Source organism: Anopheles merus, chromosome 3L (genome assembly GCF_017562075.2).
Source record: "Anopheles merus strain MAF chromosome 3L, AmerM5.1, whole genome shotgun sequence".
In the NCBI taxonomy this organism is placed as follows: Eukaryota; Metazoa; Arthropoda; class Insecta; order Diptera; family Culicidae; genus Anopheles; species Anopheles merus.
This window is the reverse complement of record NC_054085.1, coordinates 35,910,581-35,935,902: the sequence shown is the minus strand read 5'-3', so window position 1 is coordinate 35,935,902 and position 25,322 is coordinate 35,910,581. Positions and strand designations below refer to the sequence as shown.

Below are 25,322 nucleotides of genomic sequence, written 5' to 3'. Positions count from 1 at the left end.
CACGCATTTTAGAGTGCTGCGCCACAACAGAATAGAACAACCAGGCGCACGCAGCGCGCTTGCTTCCATCGCGCATTGCCCACGGCACTGCGTTACGCAGCGCGCACAGAACGCGCTTCTGGTGACCCCAGCGGCAGTGCTCTCTCGTCGCAGTAGTCGTCGACGAGCGCCCCCTTTCCATGCGTGCGTACATGTAACTGTATTGTCAGCGCGCTCGCGTAGCTGTGTCTGTGTATGTGTGTGCCCCGAAGCGCATACTGGTCGCGGGGTTGCATGCGTTTCCGAGCCGTTCGCGAGCGGCAGTTTTGTTTTGGTTCTCAACCCGTCCGGTACAATTCGGTCCCGGCAGTCGGCGGACTCTTCGTTCCGAGCTCGAGAAAACACGCGGCCACAGACAGGCGGGAGGTTTCCGTGTGCGGTGGTTGGTTGTGAGAATCGAGACGAAGAAAATCGTGAACGTTTGTGTGTGTGTGTGTTATGTGATTGTGTTTATGTGTGTGAGTGTTTGACGGTTAGTTGCCCTTTTCCTCCGCTTTTTGGCTATAATTTTGGGGGGTCAGTTCTGTGTTTTTGTTTTTTTTGTTGGGCCTCATTTTTGTTGTGGTTGTGGCGCTCTCTCTTTCCTTCTCTTCCAAGCAAATCTGTCCTATTCTTTCCAACGTTTGAGGTCATACTTGGAAGATAAGTGAAGGGAGGTTAGGGGAATCTCAACAAGGAAGAGAGCCCTTTCCATGCACGATCAAATTTCCGACGATGTGTACTTGGATGGATCGACGGAATGTTCCAGCACGTTGTGGGCGCATTTCGAAGCAGGCTAGTGACATCTCGGAATGTCTGCCGTTGCATAGCAGTACGTTTGCTTTGTTTACATTCTAGAGAGGTACTAAAGTCTTGTGCTTAGCTTCTGTGAAGTTGGCTCTTTGAAGCAGCTCAAGAAGTGTCCCACATTTGGTATAACAGCAAGCACTCCCCGAACGTCGTCTTGGTTGTCGCTTTTTTGTTTTGCCCTTTTGGTTCCAGTTTTTGCTGTTGTTGCTGCTACCTTGCGGTCCTCCTGTACAACCACAACCAAGTGAATGCCGGTGAAAGTGTGACACAGTGTAATTGGATTTTGGTCGTTTTTTTTTCAATCATTGTTCTTCGCCTGTTCTTCAATGTGTTGCGTTTCAGTTGTGCATCGTAAAGGTAGAAGCGGAAAGCGTAAAGCCAATAGTACGTTAGTTTTGGCGGAAGTGATTGCAAGTTCCAGCTCCAGCACGGCCCCAGAACCTCGAAGTGTATGATTGTTATCAAAAAGCTTTACAAACACCTGAAAGAAAAGCCCTCAAGAGGTATGTTGCAGTTGGTATTTAAACACGACCGGACAAAGTTAAAGTTTCTGATGACTCAACGCAGGATTTCCCTGAGTTTGCTTTGCACAGCATGTTTTGCTGATCGTTGGGATTTCTATCCGAGCGTCCAAATCGAGTTCCACGTTTCAATCGCTATCGGTCCACCTGTTGCATCGATTCTACAACCCCATTAGCTTGGAATATATAATCTCACAAATCTCAACCCGAGCAGGAAACTGATGATAAATCATCTCCAGTTCCGAGTGCTTGGCGGTTTTTTTTGCTTGGCAAACGGTAAAAAGCGAGAGGCTTTTTGTTTCACGCTGGATTGAATTACAAATGTCACCGCTCGCACAATCCGACCGCATGGCACTGTGCAGGGTTACTGGAACGCGATAGCGATGGTTAGCGAAAATAAGGGAATATTTTGTCCAACACACCAACGTCTAAGCAAGCGTTTGCTAGAACCCTTCGTAACACATTTTGTACTTTTTACTCGTCTTTGAGACGATTTTTGTTGTTCCCGCTTGTGCACAAAAGTCACTCGAACCGGTGGCCAGCGTTGGTTTATGTTATTTGAAAGTAAAATGTCTTCCGGCTTTCGGTGGTGGCGGCGGTATCGGCAGCAACACCTTCAACACCTAAGGTCAGTTACCGCGCCAGCTTCGCCAGCTAGACAATGGATGGTCGTTGGTTGTACCCTAGCGGAATCACGCCACCCCGTTGGCAACGGTGGCCACGGTTCAGTAGCTTGGTGCAAAAAAAAACACCAACACACGCGACTCTCTTCACCAATACACACCCCCTGTCCGCTTCGGTCGCAAAGTACCGCTGTAATAGAACAATTTATGCGCCAGAACTCGTCACCGACGCCGCCGGAAGGCATCTTGGTGCGCGCGTGGAGTGCGACTACAGCTGCAGCATCGAGCGTCATCGTCAACGTGCCAAACCGAGCTGTATTAGTTACGACCGTCCGCGGGCATCTACGCACGATGCCGTTAGCTTCAATTAGGTATGCCGACCGGCCGACCGATCTTCCTTTACCGGCTCCTCACCGCGTCTGTCTCCTTCCCAATCTCCTTCCCCCTTTGTGACATCGTTTAGATCAACAACCAGATCAGCGCGAGATGTGGTCGTACTTGACGGTTGGTAGCGGTTCACGGCTCGGCTCGGTGGGCCGTTTCGTTTCGCTTCCTTGCTTCGGTGCGGTGCGTTTCGACGCTGTTCAAGACGACCTGCACGCGTGTTAGAGTAGGTTTGTGCTCGTTACTCCATCTCCAAAAATGCATTGAACGCGAAGCCGCAAGGCCACTAAAGAACTAGCAACGCTTTCGCGCTACCGAGAGAGCGATCCCTTCACTAACACTTTTTCGACAAAGATGGTGCTTCGATCGGTAGACTGAGATCAGGCAGGCTGCATTGACTCTCAATGCTTGAGTTCTTGGCGTCCTTGGTATCATTCGGTAGGTGCCGTATTTGTCCAGTACTCGAACAAGCACGAGTGAGAATGATTCTACCAATCCCATAAAGTCCATGAAGCACGGTGCGCCGACTCACGGCCTTATGCTTCCGACTGGCTCGCTCTAAGCACCAAGCACACCAAGCGATGACGTGTGCGAAAGCTCCCCGGCATTGTGAAATCACAATTAAAACCGGCACCAGTTAAGGGTCAAGGGTTCGGACGGTTTTTGATCGATGAAGGTAAAAGGGATGTGCAAAGAAACAATTGAATTCTGCTGTAATCAATGTTGAATTGAATTAAGGTTAGTAGCAGAGCGTTTATCATTGCGCTGACCATTCAGCACTTTTTTGACTGATTTTGCATGATAAGGTGTTGAAGAAGAGGGTAGGCGTCAAAGAAATAAGCTCATCAGAACCTCAGTCGTAACTTTATATTGCGCTAGATGCGTAAATCATGGTACACAGGTCGATAGCGCTGAGGCTTAATGCTTGTGCTGCCAAACTGCAAGGTATGGAATCGAATCTCGCCTCTAAGAATCTGTCGTGACACAATTAAGGGACTGAGTTTTATTGATTTAATGACAGCATTTAGATTGCAGGTGCAAAGAAAATGGGGTATTATAGTGTTGTGTATTGTATAATAATTGCGACTTTCTTTCTCCCGACACTTTTTGCGGCATTATTACTTCCTGCCGGTAACCACACAAATGCATTGTTGCCTTTCTACACCAATCATCATTTTCCAGTAATAGTGACCTATAATAGGCTCAAACCTACAGCCACAATCTCGGCCGATTGGTGGAAGGCTATCTTACATTGCGGACTACAAGTTTGCACCGTGAAAGTGTGTGCCCCTCAGCTCTCTAGAGTTGCTGTTAATATAAACAATTGATCAATGGAATTGGATTTCTTTGGCTTTTGTGGCTCATTTTGTTTCACTGACCACAAACCAGCAAACAATGCAACAACCCTATGTGTGTGTGTCATTGGACTTAATTTCGGTGCATTTCTGCGCTCTCGAAACCCCAATAACCGTGTGTGTGTGTGCGTGTAGGCATAACGGGCTTCCTGTTGAATGTTGTTGATCAAACCAAAGCAAACCACGATCACGCGATTTTCTAATTCAGCTTGCTAGAATGGATGAAAGCTCTGGTACATACATGCGGTGGGCGGATACACTGCAATTAAAAGCACGATTTGCGACATGTGTTCCGATTTCAAAAGGGCAATAAAAACAACGCACCATGTTTTTTTGATTGCAAGATGACAAAAGGAAGGGCACGTCTTCAGGAAGGTTCTGCGTGCGGAATTGGTGCGTATTTCAATCGGCACAGAGTGTAGATGTGAATGCAAGAACTGGAGCATGAAGGTGCTGGCAAAAGATTGAACGATTTTGCTATGCCCCCAACGTACAATTACAACAATGTGCCAATACACCCCCTTTCGCCACCGTTTCCGTAACCTTTCTGACCACTCTTTTACCCTCACTCTTCTGCATTTCCAATGCAGCGTCTCTTTTGCACAAACATTTGGAAGTAATAGCGCAATAGTGGAGCGTGGTGGTGGCCGCTCTTGCATGCATGGCAACATGGAAGGAAGACCACATGCATACATTTGGTTTTGGTATGCTCGCTGCGGACCGTTTAATGATGATGGGTACGGTTGCAGCTGCACTTGCACCGATGCACACTGCAATGGGGTGCAGGTGTGTGCAGTTTGTGGCTGTGAAATGATGTACCTTCGGCATCGGCCCAGTGTGTAAGTGGTTCAAGGTTGATTGAAGTATTGGTTTATCGGTTGAGCTGTTTGTTTGTTTTGCTCATTGTAGGATTGCTGTGAGCGAAAATGTGCTAATGATTTTTATGATAGGTCGAATCTAAAAGCTCAATTATTTTCAAAAAAATCAGTTTTTATTTAGATTCTGGTAGCAATAATGGTCAGCTCGTATTGCTGATTCCAACAAAATCATTTGAATGTATACATAGAGCAAACAGAACACAACATACAGTCACTATACAGCGCTACTTGTGCTTGTGTAAATATTTCCCCAACGCAGCTGCATTGCTTAGCTGCATTCACATGAGCACATGAGTAATAAAACTGTTGCACAAATAACAAGAACAGAATCAAACAAAAAGCGTGTGACTTGTTTGTGCGTCACTCCACTGGCCAAAAATCCGACACTGATGTTTATTTGCTTAAGAAGCGTCGTCAAACTGGTTTTTGGGACCCGAGAGCTGCACAGCCTCTTGCCAGCTTGCTGACGCAGCTCGGTGTACGCAGATGAGGCAGCGCAAAAGGTGCGCATGGAAGTCATTCCAAGAAATGTAACACATTTAATTGTCCAACGCTAACATTAAGCATAAACGCGGTTGAAGCAAGTGGCAATAAAAATGTGCTCCGTACTTTAAAAATGAGGAGTTTTTAATGAACCGCACGTGTTTGTTTGCAGGTTGCTTTGAAGTCAAGACAAACGTTTTGCTTTTTGCTGTAACACGAAGAAGGAAAGTGCTTACGCGTGGCTTGATGCAACGTTTGCCTTTAATTTTATCTTTTGTGTCGCTGAAATGGAAGTTGGAAGAGAGAGCCTAAAAGAAATGACAGCTAACAAATACACTATCAAGCACGCATAGCGACAGGTTGCTATGTAGAGCAGGTGTTGAAGGAGTTGTTTGCTAATAGACGCGTCCTGCGTTCGAGGCTCATCTGCGAAAGAGAGTGAGTGATATGTTTCTTTTTCTCGTAGTCTATTTCTTTACAGCCACATCCTTCTTTGTGCTATTAATATTTTATTTAACTGTGATTGATAGCTCTCCTTTTTTACCGGACAATGTCCAACTCTCTTTTGTTATCCTCCAGCGAGGTCGCAAAAGAAATGAAACCACCGTTGCATTCAAACCCGTTACCCAGCAGTTGCTCCTCCTTGAACAATAACTTGCGCTGGTTGGATTGTTTTGTTTGTTGTTTACCTTACGCGACTTACGGCCCTTACGCCTACTGACACTGACTACATATATTTGCTGACCAGCTAGCTTAACTTCAATTAAAAACCCAACCTTCTTCCCCTTCGGTGCTGCTGCTGCTGCGTAAGGGGTAAAGGCGCCGACACACGACACGCAGCCACGCAAAAGGTCGTTTGAGTGGTTGCCTTCCGCAATATTCGCGATCACGCCTAGTGTTTGTGTGCGGTCGATTAACCGTGCTCACGGTTCGGAAGAAAGACTGGGTGTTGCACGTGCCCAATGCCTCCCCGGCTGGGTACCGCACTCGGTGCGCGTAAAGATCAATAATTAAATGGACATCCGCGTCCGCAGTCTGCGGATAAGAACCAACGCTCCTACCTGTAGTGGGCAGGTAGTGGTGGCATTCCAGTGGCCCGTTAAGTTGACACAGTTAATTATACAAAGCCCGTGGATCGGAGATCTGATGTAGATGATGATGGTTGGTGCAAAATGGCAGGGTCAGGAGGTAACAGGTTAAACATGGTCCGGTGGGTCCTGCACAGGTCCCAGAAGGAACAACACACCTCCAACAACGTAACCTGTATGATTATGACCGGTTGGTGTTGTAATTTGCAGCTTGTGTTGCCGCTGGTTCTGTTTTCTCTTAACTTCGTTCTGATCTAGTTTCGTATGGAAGGGATATTAACTGTTCTTCCCCATAGTCTGACACGTGCTTATCAGAAACAGCTGCTATTTAAGGGAGTGTTGTTGTTGTTGTTTTGCTCTGTTTGGGTTGAGTGTTTGTGCGTACTTTACTGAGCTCAAGCAGATTTGTCAGAACTTCTGGTTTCTATCCCCGTTTCTCTACGTACAACGTCCTCGTAGACCGTTTCAGAGAGTTCAAATTCCAACAGAAGTCAGAAGCCTGATAGTTTTTACCCTCAATAAGGCAACGCTCCGCAGTTGGCAAAACATTCTCACGTGTAGTGCAATGCTTCGGCCGGGAGGGTGCAAAACCTTGCTGCAGCTGATAAGACAGAATGATGCTAAAAACCGACGCCATCCCTTGACCTCGTGCCTAGGGTGTTAGAAGTTCTGGAACCCTCTTTCCGGCAGCAATTGTAAATGCAAGACGGAACTGCGTGCGAGGCGATGACATAATTCAGTATCAGTAACACATCGAGGCGTGTGATTGTTTGTCGGCCAACAGCTTCTCGACAGGAGGATCAAGAATCAGTTTCCAAGGAGGAGTAGGCTAGTTTCGCAGTTTTTTCCGTTGCAGGAAGGGCTTTGTCAAAACGCACACTCGGCTGCTTTGTTCAGGTGTATCCGAAGAATAGTCGATCGATGAAACCTTGCCCCGGTTTAGTAGGCCACGCTTGGTAGGCATATCCTTGGCCCTGGCAATCGGTGCAGGTCTGGGTATTAGTAAGCACACCGACAAACACACACGCTGACTGACGTGTCACAAAATAGGCACGTCGCAGCAGTTCGTTAGCATAAACCAACACTGTCCAGCTGTCGAATTAATCTTGACGTTCTAATCTGCGAGCCTGCTTCTGTGATTGGAGCTGCTCAATAGTTGTAGTCAAAGCCCTTATCTGTCTTCTCACTTGAGGAAGCTCGTGAAGAACTAATACACAAACACAACTCAAGTGTTTTTTTGTGGTGTGTCTGTAAGTGTTTAGTCTTTGTTTGTAATTCCTTTTTTTCTGATGAAACAGATCGATCCACTGACAGGCCCAGGTCAGGCTCAAAGTCTAGTACCACAGGCACACTCGTCTAATCGCAAATCGACCCAGGAAAAGGAGCGCTTCTTTCACACTTTGTTGACCTGTACGATAGTGTGAACTGTTGTTGTTCAAATCCCATACAGCAGCACGACGATGTAAATCGATCGATGCGTTAGGAGGGGGGGCGGGGTGGGGAAATACAACGGTCGCACATGCTCCTGCTGCACTCGTATGCAAATGCACCCGAGTTATGGTTCATTTATGACCCGAGCGGGAAGCGAGCGGTATGAATGAGCTGGACGTCACTTGTTGGACTAATCTTTGACCTCCATTTCGCGTCCAGCGCACTGTCGCGCACTGTCGAATGTATAATTAATAAATAATCTTTGATGTTGGCTGTTGGCCACCATAAAAGTGGCGGCGTGAGTGGCGAAATATCCTGTTACATAAACAGTGAACAGTGGAGTGGAATTGTGTCTTTTTTGTGGGTTTTGTCGACTGTTGTTGCTTGTGGGTTATTTTTATGAGGCTCAATAAAGAATCTGCGAATTGCTAACCTTCGTCTAATTCGCACATTTGGTGTGGCCTTGTGGCGTTGTGGGAAAATGCCATTTTACTGCATTGTTACCAATTTGGGAGCTTTAATGGCGCAATCTGTGTGGCTTTGAATTGTTTGTTTTGTTTAAATTCAACTAGATCTTGCTGTCATAATTCAACTCGAACGCTACAATGCATAAACCTTTCCAGACAAATAGTTCATTGTAATGAAGCACGTTTTTAGAACACCTTTAACTCCATGAAGTAGCTAACAATCGATCGGAAGCAATCGAGACGATCGTTTGACACTCTATTTGAACCGCCATTTCCCCCTCTCATTAGCTGACCTTCGATTCGATTCGCTTGATCACACGTCATGTCGAGCCAGCGTTGGATAAAAAAACCAAACGAGGCTACTTGTGACGACGACACAGTGTGTCAAACCCTTGCATACCTTGCATCTGTCAGCTCGATCATGCAAACCCACCATCAGGGAGCTAACTAATTGAACAATCCGATTCAATTATAAGTGGCCAATAAAATGCTAATCGAATCATTCCAGCGTGCTTTGTTTTGCCCGGTCAGGGTACATTCCTGATCGTAAACTGCGACAATTAGTCACCGCGGCGCGGGTGATCGTGGAACGTCAGCAGAGCGTTCTTTCCCGATGTTATCGTTTGTCGCGCTCGTCCGGCACACGAGGGCTTCGTTGCGCAGTTTGGCCAACAATTAGGTCACACTTGGTGTGCGTCGGGCGTGGTGTGGTGATAACTTCATTGGCAGAAATCCACACACTATCGGTGCTCCAGTATCGTGCGCGCTTCAGTATGGTAGCAAAATGGGACACCGCAGCACATAGTATCGGAACGGAGTGCATGTGAGTGCACTCTAAGTGAATCGAGCTGGGGAACAAAGCCACCCAGGACTGTTAAGTAGGCGAGTGGTTGTTAGTGCGGTGCTAATCAGTGGAGCACTTCATATCGCTTGCGTTTGGTGTGCGCTCAGTGTGTGTGTGTGTGGTTTAGTGATTAACTGCTGCTATCCGCCCGCAAATGTGCAATGTGCAACAGTGTGAAGTGTGCGCCCTAGCCTAAAGTGAACATTCTGATGGATTGGTAGTGTACAGGAAGTGGGTGGCTAAAATATTACACCAAAAGGGCCAAAGGTGATAATGTGTAGTATAATGTGACGTGTGTAATAGTGAATCTAAAATTGGAAAAAGCGTGTTGTTTGCTTGTCCAAGTCCTTCAAGAACATTTAAAGAGTTTTGTGCTAAAAAAGTTCTACTAAGCTCTTTAGTGATAACCTCAACGGTAACCAATATCTTACCATGTTTATTCCTGGACACGAACTTGAGTACTCCTCGCCACAGTGACCCACTTACCGGTGCCGTCAAACGTGATCACTCACGTTTTGTCCAGTGATAATACGTACTATCCAGTGGAATGACTTAATCGCTCCAGTACGCCTGGCCCGCGCGGGACATTAGCTAATAATGGCATCCTTTGCCCTAACCCTTCATTAGTACACGTGTGTGTCCACCGTATTCCCCATCATCTTACCGGCGTGTGAAGCCGTACAATTAGTGTCCCCCGGGATCCCTGGGTTTTGTACGTAATCGGTACAGGTGCTGATAGTGCCCTTCACTAATCGATTACAGTAGCAAAGGTGTTTTGTTTGTTTCAAGAGCTACATCAATTTCTTTACATTTTGAAAGCTATATCACGTTCCTTTCTTTGTTCAGAAATCTTTTGAGGAGATATGCTAATCGAAAGATGAGTTGTACATGGTGATTTATTTTGTACAGAATTCTAATGCTGCGCTTTTGTATGCCGTCATCTTAACTGCAAGGTTAAAATACATACCGATGCATGCAAACAGTAGCCACCTGAGTCGTTTGATCTTTTCAAATCCAGGCCACAATCTTCACCTTACAACTCTTCCTTTGGACATTTATTAATTAATAAGCCACCAACAGTCAGCAGGTGCACCGTGCAGGTGAAGCATTTCTTCACTGCGTGACGGTATGCGTCGTAAAAGTCAAGTTTGAGTATGTGAGGCGCAACCTTGAACCGGGCGCTACCGGGGTGGACGGGTAAGCCGCGACGCGGTTTGGCGCGAGTTGTCCAAAAGCGTAAACGAGCTACAATCCCACCACAAACACCACCCAGTGTCACCACGTTCCAGTGCAGCAGTACAGTGGCAGAAGCAGAAAAATCCAAAACATTCTACCACACAGGCCTGCAGTCCACCATTCCACTGATGGTTCGCCTTTTAACCGGTTCGTGGTACATTTTGGATGCATATGATCGTGCCCCGGGGCCGTACCAACTGATTCTGCAGTTGTTGCAGAATGTTGCAACGGCACACCGAGTGGCTGAAGAAAACAGGCAAACCAGCGAGCTCGCGTTCGTCGTCGCTGCTGTGTGGATGGGGATTTCGATTTCAGATGATCGTTTTTGACTGTGTTTGACTCTGTGGAGGTGCTGTAGAGGAAAAACAGAATGTACTCGCTTATGGTTGGAAAACTTAAACGCGACCTTCTAGCAGCATAAGATAGGGAACGGGTTCGTTGATTTTTTTTCGGTTGTGCAGAACACCGTCCAGCAGAATCGTTTAGCCGTTTGGCAGGTTGTGTTTGAAAGCTCGTAGGTTTTGTACCACTTTTTTTGAGTCGTTCTTGTGTAGTCGGTGGTCGGTTGGGAGTTATGAAACGATTCGATCGATGGCGAACAGCTGGAAGTGGTGAATAATGGTTCCATTTAATCATAAATTATGCTCCATGACTATCATTACGCGGGCGTTTCATCAGCAAACCATTTATTTTTCTATTAGTTTTATGGATTGGTACTACTAGGTACTAAGTGCACATTTCCAAGTATGCTTGGAGAGGGCGCAATATTCTTGTAAAATGAGTATTTTTAATACTGTTTTATAGAACTATTTGCAATGAATTGAAGATTAAAATAAGCTAAATTAATTAATTAAAATAAGATTAAAAGCCAAATCACCAATCAACAAAAATGGTGAAATTAACTCTATATTGGTACTTATGGTAGTGGCGCCCTCTTTCGGAAAATTAAAAGACACATAGATCAATCTCTGCTCCAAGTGCTATTATCATTGTTTGACAGGAGATATTTAAAATCGCTCTATCAACTTAATGTATTCGCTCGCCATCTTTTATTATCTGCGTAAGTCGCTCATTATACCTTTTAATTGCGTTCGTTACCTATACTGAATAGAACAAATGTTAATCTACTGCAACAATCGATGTCTCACCGTCGCGGGAGCCTCTCGCTCGATAATTAAATGAGTCACTAAACAGCACGCGTTGACAGGAAAATTGTGCACCTTGTCGTCATGTTACTTTAAAGGCGCTAATCTTGGCCGTTTCTTTGCCTCTGTTGTGTGCAATTAGAACAACATTCCTGGTGATTTAATTTTCAAATCATCTGCTACGGTTAAAGGTTACCGCATTGTTTGATTATTTATGTTGCGACTGTATTACTCATCCACCGGGTTCACCTACCCACTTAGTAAATAAAGACGTTACGCTGGACATTTTCCGGTTCACTGGTAACTAATGTTCTTAGCACCGTGTCGTGATATGATAAAACCCCGCTGGAGCTTCCGTTTTGCAAGGCCACCAACGAGTGGGAACAAGATGTAATCATCTTTTCTCACCTCACTTGATGTATGTAATTGTTCGGGTGTCGAACTTCTCGCCTCATCGCACCAGTCAGTTCACCGCCCTACGATCGATGTCGGTTGTGCTGTTTCACCGTTGTCATGGGTACCGCCATCACGGGGTGTGCATAAACAGTAGCTTCATTTGCATTGCAACCGTCGCTGACAGTTTGCGGACGCCACGCTGGAGTTTATGAACTTTATGTTGACACACTGCGACGTGCGCTCACACACACACACAGACACCGGATGCGAAGGAATGATTCGTTAATTTACAATGCGGCGGAACATCGTCGGTTCATCGTTTGAGGTCAACACGAATTGACGTCCATTCAAGTGTTCGATCTTCGATCGCCGATCGATGCCGCGATGCTCTTCGTGTCGTGCAATTGTTACATCGGACGTCGTTGGGATTGTAAACGATGCACCTCCTCGTTAGACACTCCTGTTTGGAGTTGGAGTTTTGTGTGTGGCTCGCAAAAATCGTGATGCACGTAAATGCATGCACGTTCGCGGGTGACGTTGCCGTATCCTTGAAGCTCTGGGTGGTGAGAGGCACCAGGTGTACCTTTCACCTGTGCTGAAATGATCGTGCCTTTTTGCTGGGAAACATTGATCGTACGAAGCTTCTGGAATTTCTCCTGCAGGTTGGATATTCCATTATACTGTAGTTCTGACAATAGCCTGAATTTCCCTTAGCAATCATCCAATCCCTTCATCCCATATCGCTTTTAAAATGATCGTTACAATTCAACAGAAGAATCTATTCATAAATCAGAGTATGTATCAGTGTAACCTTGAGATCGACTCCAAATTCCAAACGACGCCATAGGTGCAGAATCATTCCAATTATTCTCCAAATACGGCAACATCCATCAACTCTGATGATTTTGATCGTTTTTGTGGTCTAAACCAAATCCACGCTTCAGCCCAACTACAAAAAGACGAAGTAAACAAACAACAACCCGTAGTCATTCCCCACACTCGTCCTGCTGTTGGCTTCAGCATGTTGTAAAAGCAACATCAGTAACAACAGAGAGAACAAGACACATAGCAATCAGCACGAGATGAGGTGCTGAGGATAGCGAAAATAAAAGCAAAACAGTAGAATGGCCAAGGCAAGGATCAAAAGCAATGATTATAATCGCTCCGATGGGACGGGGAGGGCCATTGGTCGAGTAGCGGCAGCAACACCAACGTTCGGTCAAGATCAAGGTGAAATGGTTGCCTGCCACAACAGTGTATCGATGTGTGCCGCCCTATACGCATGGTTGTCTGATCTCGACGTTACAGCTAGAAACCGGTTACCTTCGGGGTTGGGTGTAGTTCAGCTGAGCTGATATTTGGAGCGAACCGAGGTGGACGGTCCAGAGCTTGAATATATCAAAATTACGTTTGTTTACATTTTTTTGTTGCACCGGAAGATATAGTTGTAGCAATGTCTTTGTTGCTCTCTTCTTGTCTATTAATTATATGTATATTTTTTTCTTCATTTTCAGAACAAAAAACATCACTACCTTAAAAAAAAACAACGCGGACATGGACTGATGGAATACGCCTTAGCAGAAGGAAGTTTCGTCGTAGCGTGTCGTACAGCGTACAGGTGTTATTTAAATAATCCCTAAAAAAAACCCCTAAAGTTGAATCTAGAACAAGAACAAAAAACACAAACCCAAAGGCAGAACATTCCCGGACGAGCGTGTGTGTGTGTGTGTCTCATCCGGCAGTTGGCCGCTTAAAGTGCACTCGACAGCACCGGCAACAATCACCACCGTGGCTTCAAGATGAAAGACGTCGAGTTCCAAGACATCGAGTATGCGGTCAACGTACGCAAAAGTTTCCGTAAGTGTGGGATGCACTTTACCGGTGCAGTCGTGCGTCAATGCGTAAGCAAGACGCTCGGCTTGCGAGCGGACACGGGTTCTTGATGGTTGTCTCGGTGTGTGCGACTCGGTGCACAGAAAACAGAACACCAGAACCCAGTGAGATTACCAGGAAGAAGCCTGGCCCGAGGTTAACCAGTTGTGGTGGTAGTGGTGGCGGTGCATCGATGCACTGTAATTTTAAATGAATTATTTTGCCCCCGCCCCTAGCGGCTCCTTTGGACGGGCGGACAGCTCTGCCTTGGTGCGGTACTGAGAACGCGAAAGAACCATGAGATGAGAGTAATGGCTTACAGTTTTTATGACGTTCTTTTTATCTAAATGATTAAAGCGAATTAAGAGGGAAAGGTGTTGCTAAAGTCAAGATCGATCGTCACGATCGTTTGTCGGAAGTTTTGTAAACAAATAATTAAAATCAAATTACTTGAAGGCTTACAAAGACTTCTAAATTGCTTGCCTCTCCAATTCCAATACAAACTTCATCACGTGGTTTTTGACAAGTTGCCTTCCGGTCATTATAATCGTTCTAACCGATACAGCTGTCTCACAGAGATGAAGCTTTGATGTGCCTTTGTGAAGGTCATCTTCATACAACAACAAAAAAGCCACCCAACAATCCCCATTGTAGCATAGCGTTGTGTCAATCTCCAGTGAAGAGGATTAACCTTTCAGATTTGAACAATCCGTCCACTTTGATGAGTGCAAGAGGTAGCCTCAGGTGCGACCGTGACACAAATAGCTTCAAAAATATGGTCAAGATTCCTATCAAAGGTGTTGAGCGATGTGTTTGAGCAATCCTCTCCAACTTCAGTAACGATACTTTGGTTGTATTACTTAATATTTGCCTATGTATGGTTTTACTAATTTGCTTCGTTTTTTTTTCTATCTGCCCTTATTTTCTCCACAGTAAGTGAAAGTCACAAACGGACGATCCTGAAGGGCGTCAGCGGTGTCTTCCGGCATGGACAGTTAACCGCAATTATGGGTCCCTCAGGCGCGGGTAAAAGCAGCCTGCTGAACGCAATCTCTGGCTATCGGTAAGTGCAGTACAGGCGGACGGTTTGGCCCCCCCGGGGGCTAACACGAGACGCAAGAATTACAGTTGGGTGTTTAAGCGTTGTTAAGATGTCAGTAGAGTGCCGTACGTAACATTTGAACCTTATCAGAAGTGTACTCGAGCGCGGTGCAATAAGGAAGCAGGCAACACGCATCACCTCTTAGATAACAAACCTTCGGCGCGTGATCTTACGGTTGTATTTGACCCCTCCCCAGCCAAAGGGAGTGTTGAAGAGGTTGTATTCAAATCACACTATTGAGCGAACAGGGCCATACAGGGTGCCCACTTTTAACCCTAGAATCTTGGTCATCTCTCATACATATCTGACAATCCCTTTTGCTGTTACAACTTGCTACAAAGCAAACACAAAGAATAGTTTCAGCGTTAGTTGAGCAGAGCAGCAAAATTAATGCCCCTCTGACGTCAGAGTGTCTTTCACGAGAGCTGATCTCCGACGATCTTGATGCTTGATGGCTCTTGACAGGCGTGTGTGGGAGGCCACACGCTTCAGAAAAACAATCGCACATTTGTGCCTAATGACACTTGGCTGGCACGTTTTTGCCCCAGCGACTAGAAGCAGTTTCCTCTAAGCGCCAAGATGTGGCTAAGGATAAACTTTGTATGTAAGGGGGTTTTGGTAGCACATGGCATTTTGCTACTGCATAATTAGAAAAGTTCTATTTTCAAGCCCTTTTTTCTAAAGAGCACCAAAAACGCTGCATCAAAACGAATCATTACTCCCGCTTGAGTCAGAACTATCCCAGTGCTAGCTTTGCCCGATCACTTTGCACACGGGTTCGCTGGCCTCGCCGTGTCGCAGAACTGGTTGCGTGTTTGGCCTTCTTGGCAGCATAGTTTGTCGGCCCGGGCGATCGTCTACAGTGCAACTGGCAGAATGCCAAGTATGCTTAAAAAAGATCACGACGGCGTACGATCACTTTTATATGCAGACAAACGCATCGGGACGTGGCTCAGTTGGGAGCATGCATTCATTCTGCCACAGAACGCGCGTGTTAGCTTCAAGTCGTTTCAATGCGATGCAAATAAAGTAATGTTTGAGTTATCAAAGGTTCTTTTGAATGAAACGTTGAAATTTGGCTTAAAAATTCAATAAACAACGACTAAAAATGAACAAGGATTCTAGCGCCACCTACTGGCAAATTTTGTTACTAAAACATCTTCGATTAGCATAGGCAATCGTGTAATACGAATCAAATGGAAGAGAATAATGTTTAAATATGATCTAAAATCAATCAAACAATCAATTTTCACTCAACGTTTTCTTACCTCTCAGCAAAAAAAAAGTGATCCGATAATTAAATTAACTGCTCCACTGTAATTATCACCTAATATACCAATTATCGTTCATCGCTAGTGATCGGATCCCCTATTCTACCATAATTAATTCACCCACATTACTCCCCCATCTCGAATCTCGCGAGATTGTGTGTCGGTGGCCCTTCCCCACAAAACGCATACGCAAATCGGGCCATTGACCGGCCCGGTATCGATCGTGCGAGTGTGTGCAAGCACGCGCCCCCCAAGAAGCAAGTGCAACCAAGTTTTCACATACATCGCACATCGTGCACATGCCCGGCAGGGTCGCCCGAACGCCGTCTTCGCCTTCGACCATGCCTTACAAACAAGCGCGAGTGCGAGTGCACGCATGTGTGTGTATGTGTGTGCCTTTTGCCAAGTATGGATTACCCTTATGAAATACTCCGCCAACCCTCCACCACCTGCTCTTTCATCTCATTCCATTTGTTCTCGAAGGTCCGTGAGCGCTATGTTGCACACTCCGCGTCCGTCAATTATTTTTCTCTGCCAGATCAATAAAGATCGGGGCGCTTTTCGCTCGCCCGACTGGCGGCGGCTGGCCAACGGAACCAACCTCCGGCACGTGCATAAATATGAGGTAATTTATGCTGGCAACACACCCGCCCCGTTGCAGCTCCAGGTCCAGTCTTGCAAGCTGAAGACATAATCAATAAAGCAACCTCCCCTTGGGACAATTAACGTTCAATGTTTGTTTTGTACGTGTGACGATCGTTTTGAGTAAACGAAGCATTGTTTGAATTTGGCTCGGTTCGCGGGCTGTCATTCACTCGCAGCGATCGATTAAGCACGAGGTGGGAACCATTTTTATTGCTTTGTCACCCGACCGTTAAATGCTAGGTTGTGCACGTACGTGGAGCAGGAGTTTCCTTCGCTTCATTCCGCCAGTTTTGTTACTTTCGATTTCACTAACCGCAAAGATTACTGAATCGGGTAAGGTACAGGGCACCGGGAAGGTTTGACACATTGGGGTATTATTGTTTAATGATACGTTCGCGATGCACTACGCGCGCATGATAAATGCGCGTACACTAACGCGACCTTGCTGTTAGTGCGAAACCGCTTTGTCGTTGCCGTCCCTTTTCTTTCTATCATTGCAAATAATGACACGCTGTGCTATTGAGTGCGAGGTTTCTATGAGCCTGAGCTCGCATATTGCACAGGGTAAGCAGTTGTATGTGTCATTTTTTGTTTGAATGTAACGGCAAAGATAGATTGGTAGATGTGCAGCGAAACGGAACCGGAGCAGCTTGTCACTATCGTCCGGTCCGATCGCAGGTAGTGCTGCCTCTTCCCCGCCACCCGTCCCGTTGTAGTCGCCTGCGTGGTAGACATTTACATCTCTTTTACACCGCGACGAGTGCGCTTAATGGATGGCCATTTGTCATTTTGCGGAGCGGTGGGGCATATGCCGTTTTGTATGCTTTATGCGCACGCTAATTGCACCTGCTCGCGAGTTGAATTGATCGCACTGCACGATTGCGGACAGAAAATTGCAGCCGTCCTGTCGGTGACTTATTTAAAATTCAATTTCTATGACATTGCGCAAAATTCGGGCGGGTAGGTGGTCATGGTCTGCCGTTTATGGGAATATCTTTCAATTTGGATTGAGGAAAAGTAGCACCCAGAATGAGAGTTAAACTTTAAAATTTTTGTTAAAAAACGTATCTAAATAGTCCAGTCAAAAGTCTCTAAAAACAGAAAAATGTTTAATTAGTACTATTGCATACATTTGGGCGTGCAAAGATGTTTCAAGCAGCATTTTCGTTTTTGAATAGAATCATCAATAAGGAATTTAATGCGCAGCTCAGTATTAGTAGTTAAATAGGACATTAATAAGCAATAAATACACTTAAAGAAGCTTTATGGATGCACAAACAATCTTTAATAACTAAGGTTTGATCATGTTGCCTAAATTTAGGCGTGGAAAACAGTACATAGCCGGTCTAAGCATGCTGTCATAATTAGAACAACACTTCTGCTACATCGGGTGCTACATCGGGACTTCTGGGTCAGCTGGTGACCGAGAAGTAATTAACAAAATGCACCTCCCTTCTTCACCTTCACCCGGCCTTTATCACGGCCTTGTTTTACACTTTTACAAAGTAGCAGGCTTAATTAATGCAACCCGATTAAAACGATTAAACTGGGTTAAAAGAATCACTTGTTCACCAGTGCGTTCTTGTGCCATTTTCGTTGCGGCAAACGTCATCCGGAATGGCCGGGTCCTGTGAACAATTGTTTCCATTTCCTTTCACGTCACTCAGTTTTTGTTCTGTTTGCTTTTCGTTTCGTTGTTGAACTTCGCCCAACACACCACCACCACAGTAAATCCGGTGTCCAGGGCACGGTACACCTGAACAAGAAGGCGTCGTGCTACATCACCCAGGAAGATCACCATCAACCGATGCTGACGGTCGAGGAGTTGATGGCGATAGCATGCAAGCTTAAGATCAAAGACCAAACGGACTGCCAGGAAACGATCACGGAGGTACTGTCCAGCCTGAACCTGAACCATCGGCGCAATGTAACGGCCGAGCGACTGAGCGGCGGCGAACGGAAGCGACTCTCGATCGCGCTCGAGATGGTTGCCAATCCGTCCGTCTTCTTTCTGGACGAACCGACCAGCGGTTTGGACGAGGTGACGGCAGCCAACTGTGTCCGGTTGTTGCGAGATCTTGCCCGCCAGGATCGTACCGTCGTCTGCACGATTCATCAACCGTCGGCGAGCATTTTCGCACTGTTTGACCACATCTATGTGATTGCCCGCGGCCAGTGCGTGTACCAGGGCAATCCGAAGGCACTCGTTCCCTTCCTAGCGCACCTGAACATCGAATGCCCTCGGCACTACAATCCAGCGGACTTTAGTAAGTGGTTGACTCCCGTATCCTGTCTTCACAGTAACTTTACTCATTTCTTCTCAACTTGCAGTTATTGAAATCTGTGATAGCGACACCCAGGAACTGATTCCCACGCTTGCCGACGCGATGCAGAATGGAAAGTCGATCTGCTCCGAGCTGCAGTTAACGGGGGCCGGTGCTACCAGCTCCGGACCCGCCTCGATCTCCTCCGAGCACGAACCGTCCTCGCTGGAGCCGGTCGGCGAGTTCGTCCTGAAACCGACCGTCACCTCGATGGTACTGGACCGACAGGGCCCGCACGTCAGCACGCTGGTGCAGAAGATGAAACAGATTACGCGCTTCTTTCACAACCGGCACGCCGTGTCCGGGTTCGTCCAGTTCTGGGTACTGTTCCGGCTGATGTGGACCAAAATCATACGCAACCGGACAGTGCTGTGGATTCAGCTTGTACATCACATTGCGTGTGGAATATTTATCGGTAGGTTTGCCTACATTTAGGCGTCTAGTTGTGTGTATGATTTCTGTTGCGCCAGAAGCTATGCAATTTTCACTACAAAATCATCCTTTTGACATTAGTCTGATAAATTTCTTCTTTTCCAGGCCTTATTTTCCTGAATGCAGCCAACGACGGTGCACGCATGTTCGATCATCTTAAGTTCTGTCTTGGAGTGTGCTTTTTCTTCTGCTACACCCAGGTCATGGTACCAATTCTGAGCTGTAAGTACAGTTGTCGAGCTGCCTTAGTCTCTCTTTCTAGAGCTAGCCTTATCTTCTTTACAAATCCCTCTCCCAGATCCGCGAGAAGTGAAGTTGGTAAAGAAGGAATGCTTCAACCGCTGGTACGGACTGTTTCCTTACTATCTTGCCCTAACACTGTCCCGGCTGCCCGTACAGCTGCTGCTCAACATTGTGTTCACCCTGCTCGTGTACTGGCTGTCGGGTTTGCCACCAGAGCTGTTCCGCTACTGCCTGTTTGCGCTCGTCGGCATCATCGTTTCGCTGTGTGCGGAAGGATTTGGCCTCATGATTGGTGCCACCTTCAACGTGATGGTAAGAAGGTTTGGTTTTACAACAATTCTCCATAAATTTTAACGGTTTTCCCTTCTTCTTTTAGAACGGTTCCGCCATTGGACCACTAACGATAGCACCATTCCTTGGGTTGGCCATCTACGGGTTCGACTTTGCCCCACAGATACCCGTACTCATGCAGTGGCTGATGCGTGTGTCCTTCATCCGTGGTGGTGTCGTGTCGGTCGTGCTGGTTGTGTTCGGCTACAACCGGGCCCGGCTCGAATGTGACGAGATGTATTGCCACTTTGACGATCCGAAGGTTCTGCTGCATTACGTACGCATCGACAACACCACGCTACTGTTCGAGCTTACCATCCTGATCTCGATGACGCTCTTCTATCGGCTGGTGTGCTACCTGAGCCTGCGGAGACGGTTCTACAAGTAACAGGACGACGTTGCCGTTCGTTTGAGCCCACGTGACGCAAAAACCACAATGTGATCCTATCGATAACGGTTGACCGTATCGAGAGTTTTAATTTTTCTTCGTTTTAAGGCTAAGCCAACTATCTCCTCATGCGTTGGTTGGGTTTCACTTACAATCGTGCGTGTAACTTTTGCGCGACAAAAACACTGACCCATTAACGCATCCAAGACTTCCATCTACAGTACAGTAGCGAGCGCTAGTGTAAGAGACTTTGTATCTTTCCTTTTGTTTTCTTTTTATCGTAGATTATAGTAGGGACAGGGGTTTTTACTAGACGAATCCAAAGTACTATTGACAAGCAAAGGAAGGTCTCTCTGGAGGGCGGAAGGACAAGGGACATGGGACAAATTTTTACAAGAGAGACTACTCAATACTAGCAGGAGCTAAAGTAGCACAACATTCCCAGTAGTAGCTGGTAGGGCAAAGGCAATAGGCAAACTTCTTTTATTTACGATTAAACGTAGAAGCAAAAAAACAGCAGTTCGGGAATGTGTGCTGCACCGCCGTCAAAATGCCGTCATTCTTCACCCACTGGTTTTGTATCGTTTCTGTTAGAGTTTAAGGTGTAGCTTATTAAGCGTGTAGTGTAGAGCAGTGTATGTGTGTGGTTCAGCAGGATATAAGCTAGTGATGATACCTTTTTTTACATGAAAAACAAACAAAAATCTGTACTTACAAAAATGCGACAGCAATAAATGATCAATTGGTCCGTTTTTTCGACTTTTGGAATGAAAGTTTTGGATTGATTTATTCCTTTGAATAATTTTGAAATAATTTACATAGCTTTTGTAGTAGTTTGCTTCAGTAAAACGTAGAAAACGCCCATATTTTTGTAATTTTAACGACCAAACCACGTGGGATTTAAAAATGTTGCAGCATTTCAGGCTGAAGCGTTTCTTGTCACGAAATATTTCAAGAGAAACGTCCTTGAAAGTTTTCAATCAAACGCTTGCTTTTAAAAATTCAGTTCATCTTGACAAAAAAGGATTTTATGTACGTTTATTACTATTTTTTGAACGATTTATGTTAACTTATCATTAGAACACATTAGTTAAGGTTTTTTACTACATTTTAAAAACAATTTCTATAATATTACATGTTGTATTTAGCCCAAACTCATTTTTCATTGAGGATCTAGTTTGATAAAATGTACAATTGTTTGGCATACCGGCCCTGAGAGCTAATTTAAACCACAAATCCCTTTGTTATCTTACACAAATCCCTTTGTTGTTACTAAAATTATCCACATAAGCTAGACGAAGCAAATGTTTTGAACTAATAAATTCCTACGCCAGAGTGGTTGTCCTTTTAAGTGTAGTTTATATAGCTCTTCGTTTGTAAACATGCAATAATGGCACCAGGTACCTTGGCCCACCGCTGCCAAGACAATCAAATGTACTGTTTGCAACTAAACACGATCCCATTGCATATTTTTAATGGATGCCATAAAAAATGACCATAACCGGGTGATGAATCCTGGCGCAGTGAATGTAAGCAATTTATTTGCCGTTAATCGTGCCCCGCAAAAGGGGAGGATCACTTACTGCTTCATTAGCAAAAGCCAGGAAAAAAGAAAGAAATAAGGGGGAAAAATAAAATAAAAACAAACGAACGGACTACCATTTGCAGAGAAATATAGCGACGGGTGATCTTCGTCCCCACGAGCACGATCATCGCCAAATGGACCTGTCAACCAAAGGAAAGGGTGCCCAACTGTATCGTGTTTTTGCATTTGGCAGACTTACCGTGGTTGTTTTTTTCGCTTCCTCCGCCCGTTCTGGATCAACGCCAATGGGACTGAAATATTTTTAAAGCCAACAGTGCACATTTCCCCCACCCGTTCGAATCGGTCGACTTATTCTGCCGATCGACGGTGCAAGTGTTAGAAAACTGCAGCATCGAGTTGTGCCAAAAATATTATTATTACACATCTGCTGCCACTCCCCCTCCCGTGACAGGTTCATCCCACACCTGGGGGAAGCGCGGGCGTGCTAGAAATTACTGAACGGAGCATTTTTCTTGAATGGAATTTTTCACCAACGCCAATCGAGCAATGCTCACGTTCGGAAGCGCACACACGGTCATGTTGGTGCATTTTTGATTGATTTGCACTGCTGCCGTTTGAGGAAAATTCGAATCAATGTTTAAATCGCTCAAAAACACATCACATGGCGAGGCTTAATTAATATGGCAAACGTTACCGCTACCGACAGAGCTATTTCGTTCCGAGCTGTGTCAGAGGAAGGAGCGAGATGAGTCTTTTTTTTGAGAGCAGATTCTATCCCACGATTAGTTTGCTAGTGTCGTGCGAGACAAGTTGGCAAGTTGGCTTCCGCCGTTGGTTCCATTTATCACCGCGGAACAAGTGCAAATTGCAAGCCGAGTGCGACAGAGAGATCAGAGAACGAAATAGCTTAATGGAACATAAATTTCCACTCGTCACTGACTCACACGGTGGGGAAGGTGGGTTTTGCTACACTATGAAGGCAGCAAACAATCACGATCACGATCTACTAAATTTGGACTCGAGGAAGGGTTTTTGGTTGATCCTGCCCAGCCATCAAGACAAACATCAAGTAGGCGACGAACTCAAGCCTCATGGCAATCGCATGACAGCTGTTTACATTCAAATAATACGTTATTCTTACAATTCAAGGCTGTTTACGGGTATTGATTAAACGCAATTATTGCGCTTTCACTTGGCCGCTTCTACTGAGGATTTCTTCTGTTTTCTTTCGCAATCAGTGGCGCCTGCGCTTTCAATAAGATGTTGACAAAACATCCCCCATCGGCTTGCGAAAGACGAAAAAGTTATGATTTCATTGTCTTTTACTGCAAAACAATAGCAAAAAGGGGATGGTTCAATATGCAAACGCGGTCAAACGCGCGCTACATAATTGTTTATCGTTGGCTTAAATTAATGAGGTTAAAGCGCGGTTCATAGCAGAAGATTGCAACAAAAAAAGGAACAGTCCACCAGTTTATTGGTTTTGTAAAAGTTGCTTCTCTTCTGTTTATCAGCAAAAAACGACGACGACGCTCGTCTGCCTCCTCAACAGTGCCGTGGCTAAGTAGTAGTTTAATCCATCCACACCACACTGTTATTTGCAAAGATTCTGTTTGACGCGCCCCCGCTGTTCGCTGTTCGTTCGAATAATAAAGAAGCCGGCGTCATTCCGCGCCAGCAGACGAAATATTTACCAAATTCCAATGCACACGGCCAACCATTCCTTCAAACATACATACACACACACACCGAGACACACCTTGCCCCCCTGCGTTCGGTAAAAATTAATCTTTCTCCCCAGTTTTTCGCCGACCACACCACACCGTGCCACACCCACATCCAGCTCACCTTTTTTGAGGGTGAATCACACTAAAAATATGATTTTGGCGTGGGTGGTGGTTTCAATAAGCCGGAGGGGAAGGGACCAAGACCACAGACCAGTCAGGTGAAAACCGTTCCGAGGTAGAGGCGGCGCGCACGATGGCGTGTGGTCCAGATTTTCCCGCCAGGCCTGTGTGAGCCATTTTGCAACAATCTCACCCACTCACCCAACGATGAGAGTGTGTGTGTGTGTGTGGGTGTGTGTGGATCGTTGTGACACAGTGCCGTGTAGTCACGCACCCTTTTCAGCGGTGAATGATGATGACGCGGTGACACGATGCTTTTGATGTTGTACAAGCAACAAAATCGCTTTGCCACGCACGGAACTTGTTTGGTGGATGGGAGAGAGAGAGAAGGTAGCTGCCAGGACACAGCCAGATTCATAAATTAAACCGAGAAATTAACACACTTAACCTGAATTGTAGTGCTTGCTAGCTTGCTAATGTATTTAAAAGAAGATCGAGTAGCTTCATAATGTCAAACGTGCAGAATTCGCATTCGCATTCATTCTTTCGCAAACTAAAACACAAGCTACGCTCTGTTTAGCGTCGATTTGTATGCATGGCTTTCATGGCTGCTTGTCACACGGAATAAATTGTAGGTGTTTTCTGCTGCCAAGTCATTACCGGTCGTCTTACTGCTCTGAGAGTCGGGACACACTAACGCTTAACGGCTATTAAGATATAACTTTAATGTGACTCTGATTCAGCCCGACGACCGTTCTTCTGTGCGAGATTCGTTGGCACCATTTCCACCGGCTAATCAAGCATGATTTACAGATCATTTATTGGAGTTTGAGCTGGATGTTGGACGATGACCTTGATGTTTGATATTTTTTTCAATTCGTGCAGCTCCAATGAACTCCAAGGTCGTAATTATTGATACGAGTTTTACTTAACTCTATTAGACCACTCTCAAAGGGCATTAGAGTACAAATATGAGCATTTTAAGCATTCAGGATTGATGGTCTTCTTATTCTTCTTCTATTTGGCGTAATGTCCTACGCGAACATGCCGGCCTATACAGGATTTCGAGATTTAATTCATTACCAGGTAGCCGGATAGTACCACGGGACCGCCCCCAATGGTCTAAATTCCCAAATCTATGGTAAGGTCACTAAATAATTGAATAAAGCCTGTAAGGACTTCAAGGGTCTGATTGTAGTAAAACATCTCAAACTTCTTAGTTTTCACTTCAAAAGTCTGGAAATAGTAGAAGAGTTATAGCATCAATAGAACCCGTATAGATATCAAGCCCAGATATTAAGTTGGAGATGGAGAACTTCCGAAGAATTGGACGAAGTTCATCATGAGCATGAAGAAGAAGAACCTTTCAGATATCCAGGAGTTTTCAGTTCAGAACTCTGTGTGGCATACTTTCATATCATATCATTCATATTTCATATTTGTGATAAGAGAGATTACAGGGTTTCCCACGATTTATTGGTCGGTTCCCATCAATTTTTGGTGGGTTCCCATATTTTGTTGATGCGTTCCCACGATTTTTTGGTCGTTTCCCAGAATTTTTTGGTCCAATTGTATTGATATCCAATCGGAAAATACCAATAAATTATGGGAACGAACCAAAAATCTATGGGATACGACCAAAA

The 25,322-nt window shown here is 45.5% G+C and overlaps 1 protein-coding gene across 4 annotated transcripts; it reads left to right on the top strand.

The window, feature by feature from the left end:
- Positions 1-289: 289 nt before the first annotated feature.
- Positions 290-21,054, top strand: LOC121599562 (ATP-binding cassette sub-family G member 1). 4 transcript variants are annotated; one of them, XM_041927441.1, is made up of 9 exons: positions 290-511; positions 1,171-1,331; positions 13,194-13,536; positions 14,485-14,614; positions 18,298-18,836; positions 18,901-19,308; positions 19,431-19,547; positions 19,624-19,880; positions 19,945-21,054. In XM_041927441.1, the coding sequence occupies exons 3-9, from the start codon at positions 13,479-13,481 to the stop codon at positions 20,284-20,286; spliced, it is 1,851 nt and encodes a 616-aa protein (XP_041783375.1). In that variant the 5' UTR covers positions 290-511; positions 1,171-1,331; positions 13,194-13,478; the 3' UTR covers positions 20,287-21,054. The 4 variants fall into 4 exon arrangements, with proteins under 4 accessions (XP_041783375.1, XP_041783374.1, XP_041783376.1 ...); XM_041927440.1 differs by lacking the exon at positions 1,171-1,331; XM_041927442.1 differs by lacking the exons at positions 290-511; positions 1,171-1,331 and adding an exon at positions 8,752-9,169.
- Positions 21,055-25,322: the final 4,268 nt, after the last annotated feature.